This window comes from Neoarius graeffei, chromosome 15 (assembly GCF_027579695.1).
Source record: "Neoarius graeffei isolate fNeoGra1 chromosome 15, fNeoGra1.pri, whole genome shotgun sequence".
NCBI classification, from domain to species: domain Eukaryota; kingdom Metazoa; phylum Chordata; class Actinopteri; order Siluriformes; family Ariidae; genus Neoarius; species Neoarius graeffei.
The window spans coordinates 70,447,282-70,470,000 of NC_083583.1; the positions used below are offsets into that span (position 1 = coordinate 70,447,282).

General features: G+C 40.7%; 2 protein-coding genes across 4 annotated transcripts in view; both read right to left on the bottom strand.

Moving 5' to 3' along the window:
- Positions 1–5,842: 5,842 nt before the first annotated feature.
- On the bottom strand, positions 5,843–16,390 carry amh (anti-Mullerian hormone). The gene is made up of 8 exons (XM_060940700.1): positions 14,073–16,390; positions 10,631–10,760; positions 10,130–10,429; positions 9,815–9,993; positions 9,587–9,695; positions 9,367–9,499; positions 8,852–9,249; positions 5,843–8,745 (listed from the first exon to the last, which is right to left on the bottom strand). The coding sequence occupies exons 1-8, from the start codon at positions 14,187–14,189 to the stop codon at positions 8,324–8,326; spliced, it is 1,788 nt and encodes a 595-aa protein (XP_060796683.1). The 5' UTR covers positions 14,190–16,390; the 3' UTR covers positions 5,843–8,323.
- Positions 16,391–16,420: 30 nt separating this feature from the next.
- The window catches only part of dot1l (DOT1-like histone H3K79 methyltransferase), a 94,836-nt gene continuing 88,537 nt past the window's right edge, over positions 16,421–22,719 (bottom strand). For 2 of the 3 annotated variants that reach the window (XM_060941821.1, XM_060941820.1), the window contains exon 28: positions 21,512–22,011. In XM_060941821.1, coding sequence (XP_060797804.1) covers positions 21,518–22,011 — 494 coding nt within the window. In that variant the 3' untranslated portion in view covers positions 21,512–21,517. Of the gene's footprint in view, positions 21,286–21,511; positions 22,012–22,719 lie in introns of those variants that run through there. The other variant, XM_060941822.1, reaches the window with a different exon arrangement.

Genomic DNA, 22,719 nt, shown 5'->3' on the forward strand with positions numbered 1-22,719 from the left:
TTAATCTTGCGGTTGTGAGTGTGTCACACAGGCATGTGTTTAATCTTGCAGTTGTGAGACAGTGTCACACAGCTACAAATTTTATCTTGTAAATTGCGAAATACAGGGCGGCACAGTGGTGTAGTGGTTAGCGCTGTCGCCTCACAGCAAGAAGGTCCGGGTTCGAGCCCAGCGGCCAGCGAGGGCCTTTCTGTGTGGAGTTTGCATGTTCTCCCCGTGTCCGCGTGGGTTTCCTCCGGTTTCCCCCACAGTCCAAAGACATGCAGGTTAGGTTAACTGGTGACTCTAAATTGACCGTAGGTGTGAATGTGAGTGTGAATGGTTGCCTGTGTCTATGTGTCAGCCCTGTGATGACCTGGCGACTTGTCCAGGGTGTACCCCGCCTTTCTCCCGTAGTCAGCTGGGATAGGCTCCAGCTTGCCTGCGACCCTGTAGAACAGGATAAAGCGGCTAGAGATAATGAGATGAGTTGCGAAATACCACTCAAATCTGACTTTTTACCTCACGGTTGCAAGATATCAGTCAACTGTGACTTTTTGACTTTGAGAGATATCTCACAATTGTGACTTTTTTTTTTAATTTCACAGTTGAAAGATACCGTGCAATTTAGATTTTTTTTTTCATATTTAAAATATATTCAGTTTCAAGCTTTTATCTCAGTTGTGAGATCACACTGTTACCAATTTTATCTTGCAGTTGCAAAACATTAATTAATTGCATCTTTTTACCTTGTGGTTATGAGATTACACAACTGCATTTTGCAGCTGTAAGATAAAATCACTCTCCTGTGACTTTGTACAACACAGTTCTGTAATACTGCTCAACTGGGACTTTTTTTTGTCAATTTTGAAATATCACAATGACCTTTCACCTCACAGTTGAGATACTGTTCGACTCTGACTTTTTTTGTGAGATAGCACGCAGTTGTGACTTTTTACTTGACAGGTGCGAGATATCATGCATCATGTGGTATCATGTGAAATATCACAACTTGATTACATTTATGAGTTATCACAGAATTGTATTTTTAAAAATCTTGCAATCGTGAGATACAGAAATGTGACTATAACGCAACTGGTAGTAAAGATTTTACAATTGCAAAGTTTTATTGTATAGTTACTTTTAAATATTGCACAACTGTGACTTGGTGCTTCTGTTTCCAAGAATCAAACAACAATACAAGCACATGGAAAAACAGAATCTAAGCTGCCCAAATGTATTCTTGTCTTCAATAGATCCCTGGAGCTGTGTGAAGTCCCCTCATGCTTCAAACGCTCCACAATAATCCCGGTTCCCAAGAAAACCACCATCACAGGACTGAATGACTACAGGCCTGTAGCTCTCACATCTGTAGTCATGAAGTCCTTCGAGAGACTGGTGTTGTCACACCTGATGGACATCACAGACCCCCTGCTGGACCCCCTGCAGTTTGCCTACCGGGCAAACAGGTCAGCGGATGATGCAATCAATATGGGACTGCACTACATCCTGCAACACCTTGATTCTGCAGGGACGTACGCCAGGATTCTGTTCGTGGACTTCAGTTTGGCATTCAAGACCATTGTTCCAGACATCCTCCACACCAAGCTCACTGTGCCCTCCTCCACCTGTCAGTGGATTACAAACTTCCTGACTGACAGGAAGCAGGAGGTGAGGATGGGGAGCATCATATCCAGCACTCGGACTATCAGCACTGGCGCCCCCCAAGGGTGTGTGCTCTCCCCACTGCTCTTCTCCCTTTATACCAACAACTGCACCTCAAGAGACCTGTCTGTTAAACTCCTGAAATTTGCAGACGATACAACGGTCATCGGCCTCATCCGAGATGGTGACGAGTCTGCATACAGACGGGAGGTTGAACGGCTGGTCTGGTGGTGCGGTCAGAACAATCTGGAGCTGAACATGCTCAAAACTGTGGAGATGACAGTGGACTTTAGGAGGAGCCCCCCCCACTCTGCTGCCCATCACCATCAACACTGTGACTGCCGTTGAAAGCTTCAGGTTTCTGGGTTCCACAATCTCTCAGGACTTGAAGTGGGAGACAAACACAGTCACTATCGTCAAAAAGGCTCAGCAGAGGTTGTACTTTCTGCACCAGCTCAGGAAGCTCAACCTGCCTAAGGAGCTGCTGACACAATTCTACTCTGCCATCATTCAGTCTGTTCTTTGCTCTTCCATCACTGTTTGGTTTGGATCGGTCACCAAACAGGAGAAGAACAGACTGCAATGGACAATAAGGTCTGCAGAGAAAATTATTGGTGTCAACCTGCCCTCCATCCAAGACTTGGCGCCCCCCAAGGGTGTGTGCTCTCCCCACTGCTCTTCTCCCTTTATACCAACGATATTCCTTGTCCAGAGTCAGGAAACGGGCAGGTAACATCTCTGCGGACCCATCACACCCTGGTCACAATCTGTTTAATCTTCTCCCCTCAGCGATATAGATCATCTCATCTCATTATCTCTAGCCGCTTTATCCTGTTCTACAGGGTCGCAGGCAAGCTGGAGCCTATCCCAGCTAACTATGGGCGAGAGGCGGGGTACACCCTGGACAAGTCGCCAGGTCATCACAGGGCTGACATGGAGACACAGACAACCATTCACGCTCACATTCACACCTATGGTCAATTTAGAGTCACCAGTTAACCTAACCTGCATGTCTTTGGACTGTGGGGGAAACCGGAGCACCCGGAGGAAACCCACGCGGACACGGGGAGAACATGCAAACTCCACACAGAAAGGCCCTTGCCGGCCACGGGGCTCGAACCCGGACCTTCTTGCTGTGAGGCAACAGCGCCAACCACTACACCACCGTGCCGCCTGATATAGATCACTGTATGCAAAAACAACCAGACACAAGAACAGTTTCTTCCCTCAGGCTGTGTCTGTGATGAACAGCTAAAATCCAGATTCGTATATTAGTAATATCACTTACAAAATATCTGCATACTCATAGTCATTCTGTGCTCACTGTTACTTATATTATATTTATACTTATTTAAATTTACTCTTCATCTTTGCCCTATGCACCATATTGCACCAAAAGGGAAATCCTTTCTGTGATGAACAGCTAAAATCCAGATTCATATATCAGTAATATCACTTGTAAAATATCTGGACACTTATACCGTCATTCTGTGCACACTGTATACTTTATATTTATTTAACTATTCCATACTTGACTTACCTGGATTACTTTGCACTATGCACCTATTTCTGTTGTTTGCTTGTTTTGTGTATACGCTTTTTTTTTAAAATCTGTTTTGCACTATGAGAGCTAAGTGAACCGGAGTCAAATTCCTCGTGTGTGTCCACATACCTGGCAATAAAAGTGTTTCTGTCCTGTTCTGTCAGCGAGAACTGGCTATTCTGGATGAACAGGATAGCGTACCTGACATGTTGGTGTGGCCTGGTTTGGGGTAGGAGATACATAGAAGCACAAAGGTGCACTAACTCATGATTGTGAGATATTAATTCACAATTGCGTGATATAAACTCACAATTTTCTATCAATCGTGACTTTTTAAGTTAATTGCAACTTTTATTTTGCAATTGCATAATATTAAGTAACATTTGACATTTTACTGAAATCTGCATATCACAGTAAATAAGCTTCCATAAATATTAAATGTTATAGAAATAATATTTAGTTACACTTTATGCAGTGTATATGCAATAATACTAAAAGTAGAATGATGTTAAGTAATGGATAATGTACAGTGAGACGAAGGAGTTAATTTTGCAGTAATGAATGGCTTGCTGTACATTATCCTGCTTATTAAACAGCTACTTCCTGAAGAAATCAATAATTTGACAAAATATTGATTTAAAAATTATTTTATTGCTTCCGCTAATGACGTAACATATAACAATGGTCTGTTACAGAGAAATAACAGACAGCTGAATGCCATAATCGACCAATCAGAATCAAGTTTTCAAATGAGCTGTGTAATAAACATAAGTAAAACACAAAACAGTATAAACGAAATGTTTATACTGTTAAAACCCACATTCTTCACATGTAAATGCATCATTATAGCATTATGTAGAAGATCTGCATAGAAGCTCCTTCGCTACTCAGACAGCCCTGATTATATTCATTAGGCCTTCCTAATAATGCCCTGCATAAGGACAGGTGTTTATTCAGGGAAATCTTTGGTATAGCTGATTTTTTTTAACTTACTCATTTAAATAACAGACAATATGATCAAAAAGAACATGTTCAAAAGTGGCTCAAGGAGTTTAAAAAAAATCTTCAAATGTTGTTGAACTCCATCTTACTTAACTCCTAGAGACCCAGTGTTCACTAATATTGATGTATCAACTTTTAAAAAGACAAACAGACCAATTAAAACAAACAACCCCCCCCACCATACACAATATATAGTCTTGGTCAAAATGTGCCAATGTTTATTGGCCAATTCCAACTGTGATTAAACAAAAATGCATCTGCAACATGATAACTGGGTTTATAGCTTTTATTTTAAATTAGAAAATAATTTGTAGAAAGTACATACTGTATGGTGTTATTTCAGTGTGAAAAGATTTATAATTAGTACATTCTAAATTTATGGAATGGGTAAAAGAGTACATGCGACGAACTTAAATTTCAGTAGTAAAGTGAAACCATTTCTGCCCTGCCAAGCCACGTTTTACTGCAATCTGCTGCCTTTGATTTTTTTAATAATCCACATTCAGCTGTGCCTGTCAGTCAAGAACACATTTCTGATACAGAACGTGAGCCATCGACAGTCCATACTTGCAATAGCGACCCTTTCTATGATCATGCCAGGCAAGTATTGAGTCATTTCTATATCATAGATAACTTCTGAATTTTTTATATACAGATACATATTTATGCATGGCTATATTTGGACGTCACATGGCGTGGGAAGGGACTTTGACTTGACTTGATATTTGGACGTCATTTTAGCTCTCTGCAGCTTCACCTAAGTCTATTTTAAGCCATGTCAAAAGTGTTGTGAATCTTATACAGCCGATTTCAATCCATTGCTGAAAAATTAGGGCATCTATGCATATGAAATAACTTGTTCTTATTCAGAAGTGTCAAACTACAGAGAGTTGTGCTTTCAGTCTTCTAAAACAAATGAATTAGCTTTGGTCATTAGTTGATGAGCCAAACCTGGTGTGTTATACTAATCTGTGTTGTGGCCCTCTAGGACTAGGACCCCTTTAAGTGTTAGAATTATTTATTTTGTTCTCCTGATGTTAGTTTTGCTTCAAAATTATTGATGTTACTGTATTAATGATGGTAATGTACATATTTAATAATTTTCCTTTTCCTGACTGCATCAAAAAATCATAAGTGAAAGTTGCATCCTTGTAATAATAACAGTACAGTTTGCGTAGATTTGTCCTAAAACTCAATTCAAAAGTTAATTAAAAGTAATGAATCAAAAAACTAGATAGAACTCGACGCCAACGGCGTCGATGGGGATGCCTCCGCCTGGTAGACTACACGCCTTATTAAGTTGTAATTTGGGGATGGACATTTGACCTCACAGTAATCTTGACCTGTGACCTTTTAACCTCAAAATCTAATCAGTTCATGTTTGTCCCAAAGTGCACAAATGGCAAAAGTTTGGTGAAATTCCTTTCATTTGCCTTGGAGATATTATGTTCACAAGGTTTTTGGACAGACATTTGACCTCACAGTGACCTTGACCTTAGACCTTTTGATCTCAAAATCTAATCATTTCATCTTTGCCCCAAAGCACACAAATGGTGAAAGTTTGGTGAAATTCCTTCCATTAGTCTTTGAGATATGGTGTTCACAAAGTTTGGGGATGGACATTTGACCTCACAGTAATCTTGACCTGTGACCTTTTAACCTCAAAATCTAATCAGTTCATGTTTGTCCCCAAATGCAGAAATGGTGAAAGTTTGGTGAAATTCCTTTCATTTGCCTTGGAGATATTGTGCTCACAAGGTTCTCGGACAGACATTTGACCTCACAGTGACCTTGACCTTTTAACCTCAAAATCTAATCAGTTCATATTTGTCCCAAAGCGCACAAATGGCGAAAGTTTGGTGAAATTCCTTTCATCAGCCTTTGAGATATCGTGTTCACAAGGTTTCGGGACGGACGCATGCACGGACAACCCGAAAACATAATGCCTCCTGCACCTTAAGGTGGCGGAGGCATAACAAAACAAACAAACAAACAAAAAACACACCCACCAGTGATTCTTAGCCAAGGAGAATTACTTGTTATTTAGGAACCTAAGGATGTTATGTGTAAATGTGATGGTTATTCACACTTATACACTCACTCATCAGTTTAATAAGAACCCTTGCATTACTGTGTATTCATGCAGTTACTGTATTTGATCAGCCAGTCATGTGGTGAAATCATGCAGAATTCTGAGCTTCCATTAATCAAATATAAAAGGGGGGAAAGTGTGATCTCTGACATGCTTGTTGGTCCCAAATGGTTTGAGTATTTCAGAAACATTTGGGATTTTCACACACAACAGCCTGGGGAAGGGTGCAAAAGTCACTTATTTTGTGTTAAGAGTGGTCAGAAAGTCTATGATAACTCAAAAAACAAACACTCTTTACAACCATGATGAGCAGAAGAACATCTAAAAAGAACAGAAGAAAGTACTGTACAACACACCAAACCTTGAGCTGGATAAGCTGCAGAAGACCATGTTGTTTTCCATTCCTGTCAGCTGAGGACAGGAATGTGAGGCTTGTACAGTTTGCAGAGGCTCACTCAAACTGCACAGCTGAATACTGGACAAACTTGGTCTTTTTCCAAAATTCAACTGTCCCATTTGGATGAGCTTGTGCCCTGAATGATTTTTTTTTACACACCATTCTGTGTAACTCTATAGACTGTTGTGTGTGAAAATCCCTAATGATCATTAGTTTATGAAATACTCAAACCAGGCCACCTGCCATGGTCAAAATTAGAGATCACATTCCTCCCCCCCCCATTCTGAAATTTGATGTCACCTTGATTAAGTGAAAATTTCATGAATGTCCAGGTGTATAGTTGTTTCTAATAAAGTGGACAGTGAATGTATAAAGTTTTTTTCATCCCATAGGGAAGTACAGGCGGATTCTATCCATTAAGTCTTTGCGTGAGGTGGAAAACCCATGGAATGGAATCAGCCTCAACCGCTGCATATTGGTGGCAATGGCCATTGTGGTGCTCAGCTCTGGAGCTGAATTAGTACAAGGTGAGTGATTTTCTGATCAAGGTGTCTTACTGATCAAGACATTTTCTCTAACTTTTAAGATTTCATAGTATCTTTAAAAAAATCAATTACTTGTGTTTTTAGAGACATTAGAGCCTTTTTTCGAAGTGGCAGAAGATACAGATGTCCAGGATGAGGTATTATAAACCACCCTTGCCTATCAGTAACCTGAAATTCAGAGGTTTATAGTAAATCCTCTGGGTTTTTTTGTTTCCTTTTCCAGTTTGAAGCATCGTGGTGGGACAGTCTAGTATTTTGGAATTGGGGAGAAGATGAAGAAATTGAACAGTTTAGCAAAAAGAAAGCAGCCACGCAACCTGGAGAAAGGCCTGTGTCCAAAGGAGCCCGGAAGAGAGAAATTCCTGAGAGACTCTTAAAAGAAAAGAATTAAATTTGTCAAGAGTCAATGAAAAATTGGAGGGAACTGGAAGGGAAGAGGAGCTTAAAAAACTTAATACAAAGAGCAAAACCAAGAAATATAACCGTCATAAATCATTACATCTTGAATAAGGACAGCATGATATTTTTGTTTATTGCTGATCTCTCATGCACAAGCAATGATGGGACTAAATTTGAATATAAATCAACTATTGATTACAAGGAAGAACCGTGCTGACATTTATAAATAGCTCATTGTAGCCTTGGATAATTATTGCATCATTATTTTGGTATGTTGACTTATCATACATGCTAAAATGGTTTAGCAAAAAGTCTTCTGGGATTGTCTAATGAGTACATCTAACTTCTGCATTGGAAAAAGTCTGAAACAATATTACTCTTGTAAAGTTTACATCATTCACCTCAGAAAGCAGAAACTGAACTTTAGACCATATCAGTGTGTGCCAGAAACAGAATACAAGATATTTTACTTTCAGAAGATGTAAATGTCACTGCTCTGGGTTTTGCACACCTGTGCTTCGGACACTTTCTTCTGATTGACAGATTGGATATGCCCTGCATGTCTAACAGTATAACAGTAACTTACAGTTCTGCATTTTTTTTTTTGAGAAAAGTATGCACTTCCAAAAATAAATGAAATGTAAGGTAATGTATGAGGCATCTTTATCATATATAATGGAATGTATGTGTGCGCTCTGATATCAGCGACATCCACACTCCTTGGCTACCATGTTGGTCTTATAAGAAATGGTGGTGGAATCACTGTTCAGCTCAATCACACACAGGTCATCATATGCCACGGGTACACAGCAGAGTGTGCGGTTTAGAGGCTGTCCACTCTGGATGTGGCTGTTCAATAGGATGGCATGGTTGTTACCATTGATCAGGGGGAAACCACATGCTCCTTCACAGTTGTTAATGTTGGCCGTGGAAGGTTCCAACAGGTACTTCTCCAGAGACACAGTGAAACTCTCAAGGTGACACTGGCTAAGCCTTGTGGGTCCTTCCTGGCCAGCTCGGGCTGCCCTCTGCGCTCTTTCTACTGCCCAAGCACCCAGCACAGCCTGTAAGGCCTTCAGCAGTAAGAGAGCTCTGTACTGGACCTCACGTTGGTTCTCCAAACCTTTGCAAATGATAAAGTTATGATTTTACAACTAGCCACAGTTAACCTTCCTGTTTTTAAAATGGACATTTACAGTAACAGACAGCAATTACAGTAAACTGATCACCTGTTTCCAGCTCTTCATCTTCAGGAAGTGCACTGAGAATACTGAGAACCTGCAGTTTATCTATCGCACCACGTCCGACGTCCTCCATTCGTACTTGGGCTAAAGCTTCATCTAGTTTTAATTTCAGGACAGAAAGCAATGATGGCTTTAGGGCCAGCTCCACTCGGTGGGTCCTCAGTCCCAAGTTTTGGCGGGGGAAGTAGAACACAGTTGGGCCTGAGGAATTAACCAGCTCAAGAAGAAGGGACTCACTTGAAGATGCTCCAAGAGTTAAAGGGGGCAGAGAGTGCAGAACACTGGGGCTGATTGTCCTGACCTCATCTTGTGCAAGAAATGGATTTCCTTGAGGGGAGACTTCATTTAAGAACTTCCGGAGTTCACACAAGAAGAGAAATGTTCTGGAAGAAGAGTGCAGATGGCTAGGTCAGTCTGTCGATGAAATGCTTGAATGAAAGAGATGCAGAAGTTATATTTCATAGCTTCAACATGTGAATAGGGACTGCTCATGAACATACCCATTTGAATGAGGTACATTTTCACTGTCAGATTTCTTGGGAAACAAAAGCATCACTGGTCTCTGTGTATTCTTGGACCTAGTGTTCTTCCGATGCATGATGGCCTGAAATTCAGACAAACCTATTTTCTTTCCTAAAAATAGTGCAAACATTTAACATACATTGATCATCATGAATTAACCCTAGTTACAATAATTATGCACAGAAAATATGACATCACCACTGTCATGCTGAACATCCATCCTCAGTTTTATATGCTCATGACTGAAGCTCTCTATCTGAACTCCTGTAAGAACCAGGAAACGTGTTGCCTGAGAAACACACACAGTCTGGCACAAAATGAAAACATAGAACCAACAGTCATTACAAAACGTCACAACCATATTATTATGTTCAGTAAACTGGAACTATTCAGTTCACATGAAGGTATTATTATTATTATTATTACCTGGTTGTGTGGCTGAAGAACATGACCACTAAATTTTATCTTCAACTCATGTGTGTTGCAGGAGTCAATGAAAAACAGGAGAATCATAGAAGCCAGTGTGGTTTGTTGATAACATTTCCCAGGCTTTGCAAAGTGTAGGGTCATTATGAAAGTCCCATCCTCTTCAACATCCCAAAGTTCTTTAAATAAATAAATAAATAAATAAATAAGTGAGAGAGACAGGGGAAAAACAATCCTGTACCACTATCTTTGAGAAGATATGTACATTACTTGAAAATTTATATCCACAGGAGTATGAAATTAGAGCACTATTACCTTTTCTGCTGTGCAAAAATTCTGGGCTATTATTCTCTTTCTGCACCATTAGTGATGAAAACTGGGAATATTGCACACCATAATGTGAACAAAATCCAAACTGAGTTAATTCCTGCTTCACCAGATCACGGTCCTTATTCCAGCCATTTTGCAAAGCAAGGAAGACCTCACGTAGTGCATCAGGGTGATGTTTCGCCTCACCATGTGGCATGTCCTCCAGAAGATGCTGTAAGGGAGAAAGCGTGCAACCGGCAGGTCCTACAGCAGGCACATGCTTTTCCCTTTCACTTCTGTTTTGTCCTGTAAACACATGCACAATACATTAGAAAAGACTGCTAGTGATACTGCACATATTCAACCAATTTAATAAAGACTACTACAGCAGTGCAAACTGCCACTCCAATCAAAAGTCAGAATTTCAACCAAGCTTTGTTACATGCTAGATTTCACCTATAGTAATTGAAAGAAAACAGAAGACATCAGAATTTGTGGGTGACTGACCTGCCTGTGACTGGACTGGTAGGAAGTCTTCGCTTGGGTTCAGCTCTGTCTCTGCATTCCCAAGAGGTCCTGTGTCCACCGTTAGTGGCAGAAGCAACAACAGCCAAAAGCACATCTTCACACCAATTTCCTTTTAGTCACAAGTGTGTTTGGGGAAAGGTTCAACAATGCAAACGAGCTTTATACACAACTTCTGCATTCCTGAAGGAAACAAGCGGCCAAAAGAGCTTCACAGTACCATGTCCTTGAATGGAGGGATTTCAATGCGTCTTTTGTTTTATTTAAGGGGGTTGAAGCAGACAGTGTGAATGTGGAGAAACACTATTATAGCCTAGCACAAATAAAGCAAGTCAGACAGACAATGGATTACTGTGCTAACACCCGGTGCATTAAATCAAAAGTTGAGAGCTGGAGTTGACAAAGATTAGGGCATTCCAAAATGAATGAATGAATGAATAAAACAAAACAGATCTTTTTTTCCCATCTTGCATCTTAACACTTGTTCATGTTATTTCTCACATTTAAAAAAAATCATCATAAAACATACTGTATTCCAGCATGTATTAAATTCACAACAACTGCATACAATGTAGAGAGATGTTTTACAAAAATACATGCACATAACCAAATCTGATTGGTTGAAATATATAATAATAATAATAATAATAATAATAATAATAGCAGCAGCAAGTGATGATTTAGGGGCCAAGAACTTCTTCCTAAATTTGATGGCAAGATCATTCTCACTTCCTATTTTCAGTAGCTCCCCCAAGTTGCAAATAAACTCGAAGCTTGTTACCATCATCAGGTCATGATGTGAAACATATGAAAGGTTTGGTGTCAGAGTTGTTGATTGTAAAGTTCCAAAACAGGAACGGTCAGACTCAGTTGCATTATGGATGAATTGTACTGTACATGGCATGGCAGTGCAGTGGTTAGCATGGACACCTCACAGCAAGAAGGTTCTGGGTTCGAGCACAGCGGCCGACAGAGGCCTTTCTGTATGGAGTTGCATGTTCTCCCCGTCTGTGTGGGTTCCCTCTGGGTGCTCCGGTTTCCCCCACAGTTCAAAGACATGCAGTTAGTTTAACATGGGGCAGCCATGGCCTGAAGGTTGGGCTGAAGTGCCCTGGAGCAAGGCACCTAACCTCCAACTGCTCCCCAGGCACTGTAGCATAGCTGCCCACTGCTCTGGGTATGTGTGCATGTGTGTGTTCACTGCTCCAGATGGGTTAAATGCAGAGAGGAACTTCACAGTGCTTGTGTACGTGTGATAAACAACTACTTCTATATCAAATACCCACTTTTCCACCAAGGCAGTTCCAGGGTCTGTTTGGAGCCAGTCCCTAACCTCAAACCCATTCTTTGTGTTTCGACAACCAAAGAATTTGCTCTCAGCCAGGAAAAACGGTTTGAGAGCAGCACATTGCTGGTTTAGAGCCAAGAACTGTTTACATCAGGGGCTAGAGGCAGGATTATCGTGATCACAAGAACTTGCTAAAACTTTGAGACTGCCATTTTTCAGAAAAACAGTGCTAGTGGAGTGTATTTTGACCAGTTGATGTAGTCAGTTGTTCTGTTCGGCACTAGCGGCTGGGAAATTGAACACATGTACAGTGAATATGTCAAGGCACAATGATGGAAAGAATGGTGGAACTGCATTTCTAAGACATTATGTTGTGGAGATATCGTCATTGTATGTCTGTGTCTTGGTGGCTCTACAGCACTTGAGTGGTGTACGCTAAAATTGCAGGCTGCCTTCAAGAAGAAAAAAAAAAAGTACAATTACAATAAGGTGCCTTTGGATATTTATTCAGTGGTTGACCCCTAATCATAATTTCATTATAACATACTCCCTACTAAATCACAGGTAAATCCAGTAAGTTAGTTCTGTTATGCAATAGACTTTGCCCCAGTTGTCACCAGAGTGAATTAGAAACTGAGATATGGCTCAGTATGACTGGACAACACAGACTGCAGAACACACAGCTGCAAATGTTTTGAAGCTTTTCAAGGTCTTCATTCTGGCAAGTCTCCCAGAATTAAACAAAGACCCCAAGAAAAAAAAATAGACACAAATTGACCTGGTATTCATTTCTACAATAAGAAAAAGTGAGCGCAAAACTGGACTGAAGATGTGAAAGAATTACATTCACACTATTTATATATAGAATAACTACTGACAAGCTTCTTTTAATAATCAGCATTCAGTGTTTATTCTTTACTTGATGCCATTTTAGTTTAACACGCAGGTGGAACTTACAAGCCAGTGACAGAATAGCAACCATCATTACAGTAAATATATTATTTCCTCCACAAATATTTCAGAGCAGCAAAGGCGAAAGGCAATTTCCCATACAGTCAGGCTCATTTTTGGCCAAGGCTGTGATAAGATATTAACAGCATGTCCTGCTTTGTACTAACAACACAACACAGTTCAGACAGTCCATGCTTAGTGTGACATCTCTCCATCAGCATTTGCATGGTGACATTGCCTACAAATGATTACTCATATTTTATACAATTTATCCTCGAAGGCACAAAGTGTAAATTACTGTTAGCTACCAAAGCACATGCTGTAAAAATGTTAATTTTAACACCAAACCTGAAAAGGTGTATAATGAATTGACACAAACAAATCAAGGCAAACGAGCTTTTTTTTTTTTTTTAAATTAATTTATTATTTTTTATTAGAAACACTTCATTACGCAATAGAACCAGCACCAACAACAGCAATTAGAACATTGGTGAAGACTTATTGCACCATCATCCTATACTGTTCTATGTGGAGAGTGGAAGTTTGGTCATTCAATATGACAGCAATGTAACTTTTCTTTGACATATAACTACGATCATCTTTATAACTTAGTGTGAAGAGAAAATACAGGTACAGAATGCACACAACATGGCTGGAGAAAGCTGGCAGACATTAGAAAAGGGAGAAATCCTCATGATCTACAAAGAATGCAAGAAAAGAACATTGATTCGCTAAACCCACTGAGAAGTCAGGTAATGTTTATAATCTTTCCCTTTATATTTGAGACAACTTGTGAAGTCAAACCAGTAAGGCATCTTCCTGAGACTACAGAGCTAAATGTATCTTTACAGTTTATGTCAACATTACAAACACATGCCAGCTGAAGTTGCCTTGAAATGTACAATTCTAATCTTGCATGTACCTGAGTATACACACACACACACACCCTATTCTATTGTGTTAATAAGAATTACAAGTACTTCCACACATGAAGCTTTAGAGAAGTTAAATTTCATTTTCCCCCTCAAAGCTATACGGTAAATGAGTAAGATCAAACATCACAGAAAGCACAATGAGCAAACTTTGTATGGGAGTTTATTAATCTTGTCTGTACTTAGAAATGTATAGCTGCACTTTCCTTGTTTAAAGTGTAGGAGAGCACCATTATTCACTGGTCTAAGTTCTATTGAAACTATCAGGAGCTTGACTCTTATTAAAAGCACTACCAATAAACACAAACAGGCAACTGGTACAGCTAACTTTAACAATGACTTCATAATATATAGACAGTGCTGGTAACATCCTACTACATCATCTGGCTGCTGTACACAATGTCCTCACTTCAGAGAGAACACATCATTATGCACTTCTAATTTAACACGCGCTGTAGTCTACTGAATATCATCATTATGAGGATAAAGTGTGGGCGAGAACAAGAGTAGTTATGAACTAGCTCGTTTGTTGGCGATGTTAGCCTCAGCTATGGCTACCAATGTTTTCTCCAGCCCCTTTTCTAAATATAATAGAACTGAAATTTCTAAATTCTCTCTCACACCAGATAACAGGTTCACACTCTGGGAATGTTAAGAGAGCCATTATAGAGTCCTGGGACAGTCGTTTCTTTTCTTATGGACTAAACAGATTTACAAACAAAATGTATTTGAGTGATCCCATGACACCAGTAACAGCCTCTGCACACTTAAAATAGGGCTGGGCGATATGTTTATATAATATCGAGATCAGGATAAATTGTCACATCACACTTTTCTGAGGTATCTGTAGATATTGTGATCTATTATGAAATTATATATTAAATTTACAAACTGGAGTGGAAGCTACTGATTTTTGAAAATTTAACAGATTCCTTTTTATTTTCCCCTACTTTTCATTAGATATCTGTACATATATAATTTCATATACATTTTTAATGTAGCACTACGGTTTTGTTGGAAGTTTCTTCACGATCATATACAGTGGGGCAAAAAGGTATTTAGTCAGCCACCAATTGTGCAAGTTCTCCCACTTAAAAAGATGAGAGGCGCCTGTAATTTTCATCATAGGTACACTTCAACTATGAGAGACAGAATGGGGGGAAAGAATCCAGGAAATCACATTGTAGGATTTTTAACGAATTAATTGGTAAATTCCTCGGTAAAATAAGTATTTGGTCATCTACAAACAAGCAAGATTTCTGGCTCTCACAGACCTGTAACTACTTCTTTAAGAGGCTCCTCTGTCCTCCACTCGTTACCTGTATTAATGGCACCTATTTGAACTCGTTATCAGTATAAAAGACACCTGTCCAAAACCTCAAACAGTCACACTCCAAACTCCACTATGGCCAAGACCAAAGAGCTGTCAAAGGACACCAGAAACAAAATTGTAGACCTGCACCAGGCTGGGAAGACTGAATCTGCAATAGGTAAGCAGCTTGGTGTGAAGAAATCAACTGTGGGAGCAATTATTAGAAAATGGAACCCATACAAGACCACTGATAATCTCCCTCGATCTGGGGCTCCACGCAAGATCTCACCCCATGGGGTCAAAATGATCACAAGAACGGTGAGCAAAAATCCCAGAACCACACGGGGGGACCTAGTGAATGACCTGCAGAGAGCTGGGACCAAAGTAACAAAGGTTACCATCAGTAACACACTACACCGCCAGGGACTCAAATCCTGCAGTGCCAGATGTGTCCCCCTACTTAAGCCAGGACATGTCCAGGCCCGTCTGAAGTTTGCTAGAGAGCATTTGGATGATCCAGAAGAGGATTGGGAGAACGTCATATGGTCAGATGAAACCAAAATAGAACTTTTTGGTAAAAACTCAACTTGTCGTGTTTGGAGGAGAAAGAATGCTGAGTTGCATCCAAAGAACACCATACCTACTGTGAAGCATGGGGGTGGAAACATCATGCTTTGGGGCTGTTTTTCTGCAAAGGGACCAGGACGACTGATCCGTGTAAAGGAAAGAATGAATGGGGCCATGTATCATGATATTTTGAGTGAAAACCTCCTTCCATCAGCAAGGGCATTGAAGATGAAACGTGGCTGGGTCTTTCAGCATGACAATGATCCCAAACACACCGCCCGGGCAACGAAGGAGTAGCTTCGTAAGAAGCATTTCAAGGTCCTGGAGTGGCCTAGCCAGTCTCCAGATCTCAACCCCATAGAAAATCTCTGGAGGGAGTTGAAAGTCCGTGTTGCCCAGCGACAGCCCCAAAATATCACTGCTCTAGAGGAGATCTGCATGGAGGAACGGGCCAAAATACCAGCAACAGTGTGTGAAAACCTTGTGAAGACTTACAGAAAATGTTTGACCTCTGTCATTGCCAACAAAGAGTATATAACAAAGTATTGAGATGAACTTTTGTTATTGACCAAATACTTATTTTCCACCATAATTTGCAAATAAATTCGTTAAAAATCAGACAGACAATGTGATTTTCTGGATTTTTTTCCTCATTTTGTCTCTCATAGTTGAAGTGTACCTATGATGAAAATTACAGGCCTCTCTCATCTTTAAGTGGGAGAACTTGCACAATTGGTGACTGACTAAATACTTTTTTGCCCCACTGTACCATGAGGGGAAATAAGCATTCTGACAATTTCCCCAAGTTTCACAAGGTGCTCTCAAACTAAGGAAAGGAAGGTTAAGTGAGAAAGCTAAAGCTCTCACTGTAAAATTTGCATACAAGCATTTAGACCAATCAGAACTCTCTTGGAACAAAAGAAGAAACGAAAGTGTTCAGCAATGACTCAGATCATCATGTTTGGGTGGGGGGTGGGGTGTACAAGCCCAAGAACATCAATCCCACAGTGAAGCAGGAGGCTGGAGCATCATAATATGGGGCTGCTTCTTTGCAAATGGTATCGGGGCATTACTGTTCATCAAAGGAAACATGAATGGAGCAATGTTCCTGGATGTTTAGAGAGAATATAATCTCATCAGCCCTGAAACTGAGGCTACATCCACACGACAACGGCAACGAGATGTTATTTAAAAATATATCGTGTCCAAATGGGCAACGATCAGTAAAATATCAGGTCCATATGGCAACGCAACGCTTGCTGAAAACGATGCAATACACATGCCACACCTCTAGGGGCGCTGTAAGACGGTCCCTTCGGAGACACCAGAACAATAGAAGTAGTAAGGACATATGCACATAAACTATTATGCGCGAGACTTCATATTAGCCACAAAGTCAGAAAAATCTGTTCGTAAAATTACATTATAATGACCAAATACAATGAAAAAGTATTTTTCCAGTCTCACCTGTGAAAGGTAATCCCATGTGATCTCGTTTGGACGGCAAACCTGTTGGTACAGTTAAACGCAGCTAATCTTTATTCTCCGCTTTGACCTATCCAATATGGCGGCGAGGATGACGCATGATTCTACGCGGAAGGCAGCGTCTTTAATGGTCCGGAATAAATTGAATACTACACGTTGATGGATTAATTTGTTGTTTCTCACCTGTGAAAGGTAATCCCATGTGATCTCGTTTGGACGGTAAACCTGTTGGTACAGTTAAAGGCAGCGCATGAATCTTTATTCTCCGCTTTGACCTATCCAATATGGCAGCGAGGATGACGCATGATTCTACGTGGAAGGCGGCGTCTTTAATGGTCCGGAATAAATTGAATGCTACACGTTGATGGATTAATTTGCTCCTCTACGCCCTTTTTGAGGAATGTATTGTCGGACTTAAACCAACATCTGAAGAGGTGAGATCGCTCCTTTTTTTCCTGGCGGGATTGACTCTGCCCTAAGGGCAGAGTCTCTCTCTCTCTCACTTTGCACCATTACACAATAAATATTCACAGTGAAAATATTTTGTAAGCACATTTCATGAACCAAGTTATAGGATTTGTTGACAACTCGCATCGCAATGAGATCATCATTGGCACTACTGGTGTTAAGAATCAGACCATTTCATAAATGAATATTTTGCTGTAGAGCTGCAGTGTTTGTACAACTGCATGTTTTTGCTTCACTATTACTGTCACTATTCTGCTTCTTGCATTACTACTGTGAACTAACACTGAACATAATAATAATAATAATAATAATAATAATAATAATCTCATTCTCATCTCATTATCTCTAGCCGCTTTATCCTTCTACAGGGTCGCAGGCAAGCTGGAGCCTATCCCAGCTGACTACGGGCGAAAGGCAGGGTACACCCTGGACTAGTCGCCAGGTCATCACAGGGCTGACACATAGACACAGACAACCATTCACACTCACATTCACACCTACGGTCAATTTAGAGTCACCAGTTAACCTAACCTGCATGTCTTTGGATTATTAAAATAATAATAATAATAATAATAATATCCAAGCTCGTGTTTCACTCTCGCTAGTGCTCTGTAAGGCTTTTTCCTGGTAATATCCTGGTGATATTCGTTACACTTCTACCCGGCGTGAAGCACTCACAGTCATGTGGTTGTGACGTCATCGTAAACAAATCCGTTCTACCCATCCAGACGACTTCACAACGGCAACGTTGCCAGATCTTTCCACTCTGGAACCCGTTCTCAAAAAGATTGCGTTTTGGGCACCCAAAACGCCGGTGCCGTGTGGACGCCAGGCCTAAACGATAAGCAATTGTATCGGAGTCACCTGAATCCGTTGCCGTGTGGACAGGGCCTGAATCTGGAGAGATGATGGATCTTTCAACAAGACAATGACGAACATAAAAGCCACAATAACTCAAGAATGCCTTACACAGTGTAGCCAGTGTACTGACTTGAATGCCACTGAAAATTTATGGACCATTATGAAAACGTAGGGTGGAGGTATTGTATGGTGAAATGCCTGTATATGTTTGTGTTGCGTCGTGCATGTCCCGTAGCCATAGTTGCTTTCTATATAGCCTGTTGCGACTGTAGTGGCAGCTGCGATTTCGGTTCTCACCCCTCATTCACAGCATGTCACAGTGCAGACTGCCGTACCTGGTTTAGGTTCTATGCCAAGAGCACCATCTACCTTTGTCTACAGACAGTGTGGGAGAGACTGTCACTCTAGAGTGGGTCTGCATAGCTACTCCAAGTCCTAGCGCTATACCATTGTCTCCCGAGACGGATATTGCCAACAATGAGTGCTCTGAGAGCACAATATCCCCCACTGGTACAAGTTTGGTAATCAAGGGCCATCACTCTGGTAAAATACGACTGAATTGGACGAAACTACAATATGCGTATTACTGACATATAACAAAAGAATCCTGTCAAGTTTTGTGAAATTCCTCCAAAAATTGTGAGTTGATTTCAGAAGGCGAGTACCCTTCCCGGGACGGACATCGCCATGACATAATCCCCCTTCGGGCCTTTCGGTCAGCGGGGGATAACAAAATTATGAAAATGAGAGTCCATCAGAGAGAACCTTGTAAACTTGGGGAATTGAAGACAATTTGCCAAGAGGGTTGAACCACAATGGTCCAAAAAAGCAATTACTTCTTACTGTGGAAGACTCAAAGCTGTAATGCCAATAACAAAGTACTAATGTTGGTAATTTGCTTACTAGTTTATTTCTAAACATCTGTTTATGCTCATGAATACATGCTTTTTTGTTCATATTTATAGATATAAAGATAACGTGTGTAAAACAAGTGGAATATATGCACTAGAAGTAAATAAAAACAAGGAGGTCTGAATGCTTGTCCCACTCACTGTATATTGTAATGCTCCTCACGTATTGGAGAAATGCTTTTGAGAAATGTAATATATTTGTCATATCGCCCACTCCTACCAAGAAGCATGCACAACGAAAAATGAGTTTTCACCCTGCGAAAAAGCTCTTAGTACTCGAAGCAGGGTGGACAGAGGGCTTTGGCTGTGAGTGTGCCAAATGCCAGCACCAGTGGAGACAGATCCCCACTTTAAAGTCTAGAATAACTCAAGTAAGAATTCAGTTAAAAACGCTTCGGATCAATGCAGCGTCTGATTGCTTTCCACTTGGTGCTACATAATGCGAGGTCCCTGTCAACAGAAGCACCCAGAATAATCTCTCTTATTTGATGTTCTTAATATAAATAGGCACAGTCCAGAGTTAGATTGTAGCACCATGTTTTGTTTTTTTGTCATGTACACACAAGTTGCACTAATTATGCAGTACGTTAATACAAAATGAACAAAACAATCACAACAGAAATGATAAATATTCGAAATTATATACAATTACACATTGAGAGTTACTTCCATTCACAGTACAAAAATGTTTATAAAAAAAAAAAAAGCGGCAGTTGCACAGTAGATTTATTTGCCATGTTGTATTTTACCAGTGTTTGAAGATTCCCCCCCCCAAATCATGCGCACGTGTGTGTTTTTCCTAGTTGCAGGGAGCACCACAGCATTAATGGTGTGCATCATTCAAAAGCAGATACTAGCACCTTTCTGAGCAAAAGTGTTTTCAGCACCACGGATCTTTATTTGTCTCGGGGGGGAAAAAAATGGAGAAAAAAAAAATCACCTGAATTGATTAAATCATGTCCAAAACTGAGCTCCAACTTTACATGTATAGGCATCATTGAGAAATATCAGAAATAATTTTTTTTAATTAGATATAGAATATTGTACATTAATGTTTTATCTTTAAAAGCCAAAGTTTACTTGATGTTTTCACACACAGGTCCTTGGTAAATACAGTTAATAATTTGTGCTTTAGCCACTGTGTGTGTTAATGAGTTAAGAGAATTTAACAAAAAAAAAAAAGGTTACCAAAACAACATAATCGAGTTTCCTCAGATTATCAGGCCAGTTCTTTGTAGTGAATAGTCTTTTATCCAGTGTAAATGTAAAGGAATATATATATGCATGTATGCAAAAATGCTGCAGTTTAAAATAATTTAAATCAGAATGATTCATGATGCCATTACAAAAGTGTAACTTTTTTGTAATAACTTTCCATGTTCAAGTTTATATTCCTACATTTACCTCAAAAGAAGGTGCCAGGCAACGTTAAAGGCTAACAGTGCTGAGTTTCAGCATCGAGCAAATGTTCAGTAATTTAGGTTATCACTCAGCTGATGCCTTATTTTTACTGGAAAGAAAAATTACAGATCCCAAACTGTGCACAAAAAGCGTCACTGATGTTTAGAATTTACCATTTGCTAAGGCATTGTTTTAAATACACAATTAATGAATGATGGCATATTCACTTTTGTCAGTGCCTCCTTGTTTTACAACTTTAACCAGACAAGAGCACAAGGTTTGAGTGGTCCTGACCTGTGTGTACACACGTTTCTGAAAGTGTATTCAGATGCACTGGTGTCAAGTCCTGACACCTTCGGGTGGCTTTAGCCAACATTGGAGCACCAGTGAGGAAGAGCCCATTGGTCTACACCTGTCCATTGCATAGGTTGCATTGGGTTGAGGTAGATTGCTTCAGTTACCTGTAATGATAAATAACACATGAGAAGGTAAGCCATAAATCAACATGCCATGAAACACATGCATACACAGGGACATGCAATTATCTGATGAGCAGCTTGAACACACAAAAGCAAAGCACATACCTTGGTCAGACTGAGGCACAAGCTTGGCAGGTACCATACAGCAGCTCCTAATTATAAATTACCCCAAAGTTCTGCCCTCCCTCCCTCCCTGTTTCTGCTCATGGTACTGCTATCTGGGCCGAGCAGCGTAGGGCACCTGCATACCTAGAGTCCTCCAGGAGCTCACCAACCCACTGCTGCTGCCTCCACCACTGCTGCTGCTGCTGCTTGAAGAAGGCAGGTAGGGCAGTGTAAACGGCCGTGACAAAGAGGAAGCAGCAGGAGTAGTTGTGATACAAGTGACAGGAGCAGGAGATGAAGAGGAGGCAGGGGGCACATGTAGCGTTTGGAGGGGAACAGATTGCTTCCTCTCTGAGCATGGTGGGGAAGGCTGGGGAGGAGCAGAGGAGGAGGAAGTGTTGAGAAGTGGAGGAGGGGGAGGTAGTGAAAGTGCGGGAGGGGAGGGAGCGTGCAGAACAGTCTGCGTGCGGCCATATTGGGCCAGGAACAAGGCCCCGGCTTTGGAGTCCAGATTCCTCTGCTGTGAGGAAGAATGGCTGTGCTGGGAACTGGGGGGCGCAGACTGTTGAGAGGACACTGAAGGCGTCATGTGGTGAAAAATCCCTGTGGTAAAGTGTCGAGAAATAGAGGGAGAGAAAGATGGCAGCAGAGGGTAAGGAAGAGGACCAGGGTGTGTGTGTGAGAGAGAGAGAGAGAGAGAGAGAGAGAGAGAGAGAGAGAGATTGGGTGGACAAAAAGATGGGATGGGGGGAATGGTTTGGGGTCAGAGACAGGTAATCAGCCAGGTTGCAGCATAAGCAGCAAGCAAGTTAAAACACACTCAAAGCAAATGAGGCATAACACTGCTGACCCAACTCTGACACTAACGTGGATTGAGCATCTGTCTTCAAGTTTCCAAACTTGACCTACAGGGCCTGGCTTCAAAGACAGAATTACATGTGCCTTCAAATGTAATAAGTTAAAGAGCTGGGCTGCCAGAGGAATGTCTCAAACCAACAACAAGCCATGCACACATGACAAACACCCAAAGAAAATTTTCACATTAAAGTCCAGAACTTGCAAAAAGGGATGTTTTCCACAAATTCTGCCAAACTGCTAAGATCTGTTTAAACCAACGTTCACCTTGAAGAACTTTCAATTACACTATCATGGTATGAGGAATTCCTGAAATTTAAGGCCATTATATTTAACACATCTGCTGTGATTGTCATGATTTTCTGAGGGTGTGTCACTTTAAACAGTGAGCTAATGGTTCAACGGCACAGAAAGCAAGGGGTGAGAAGGCAGGAAGGATGCTGCTGCTAGTCATTC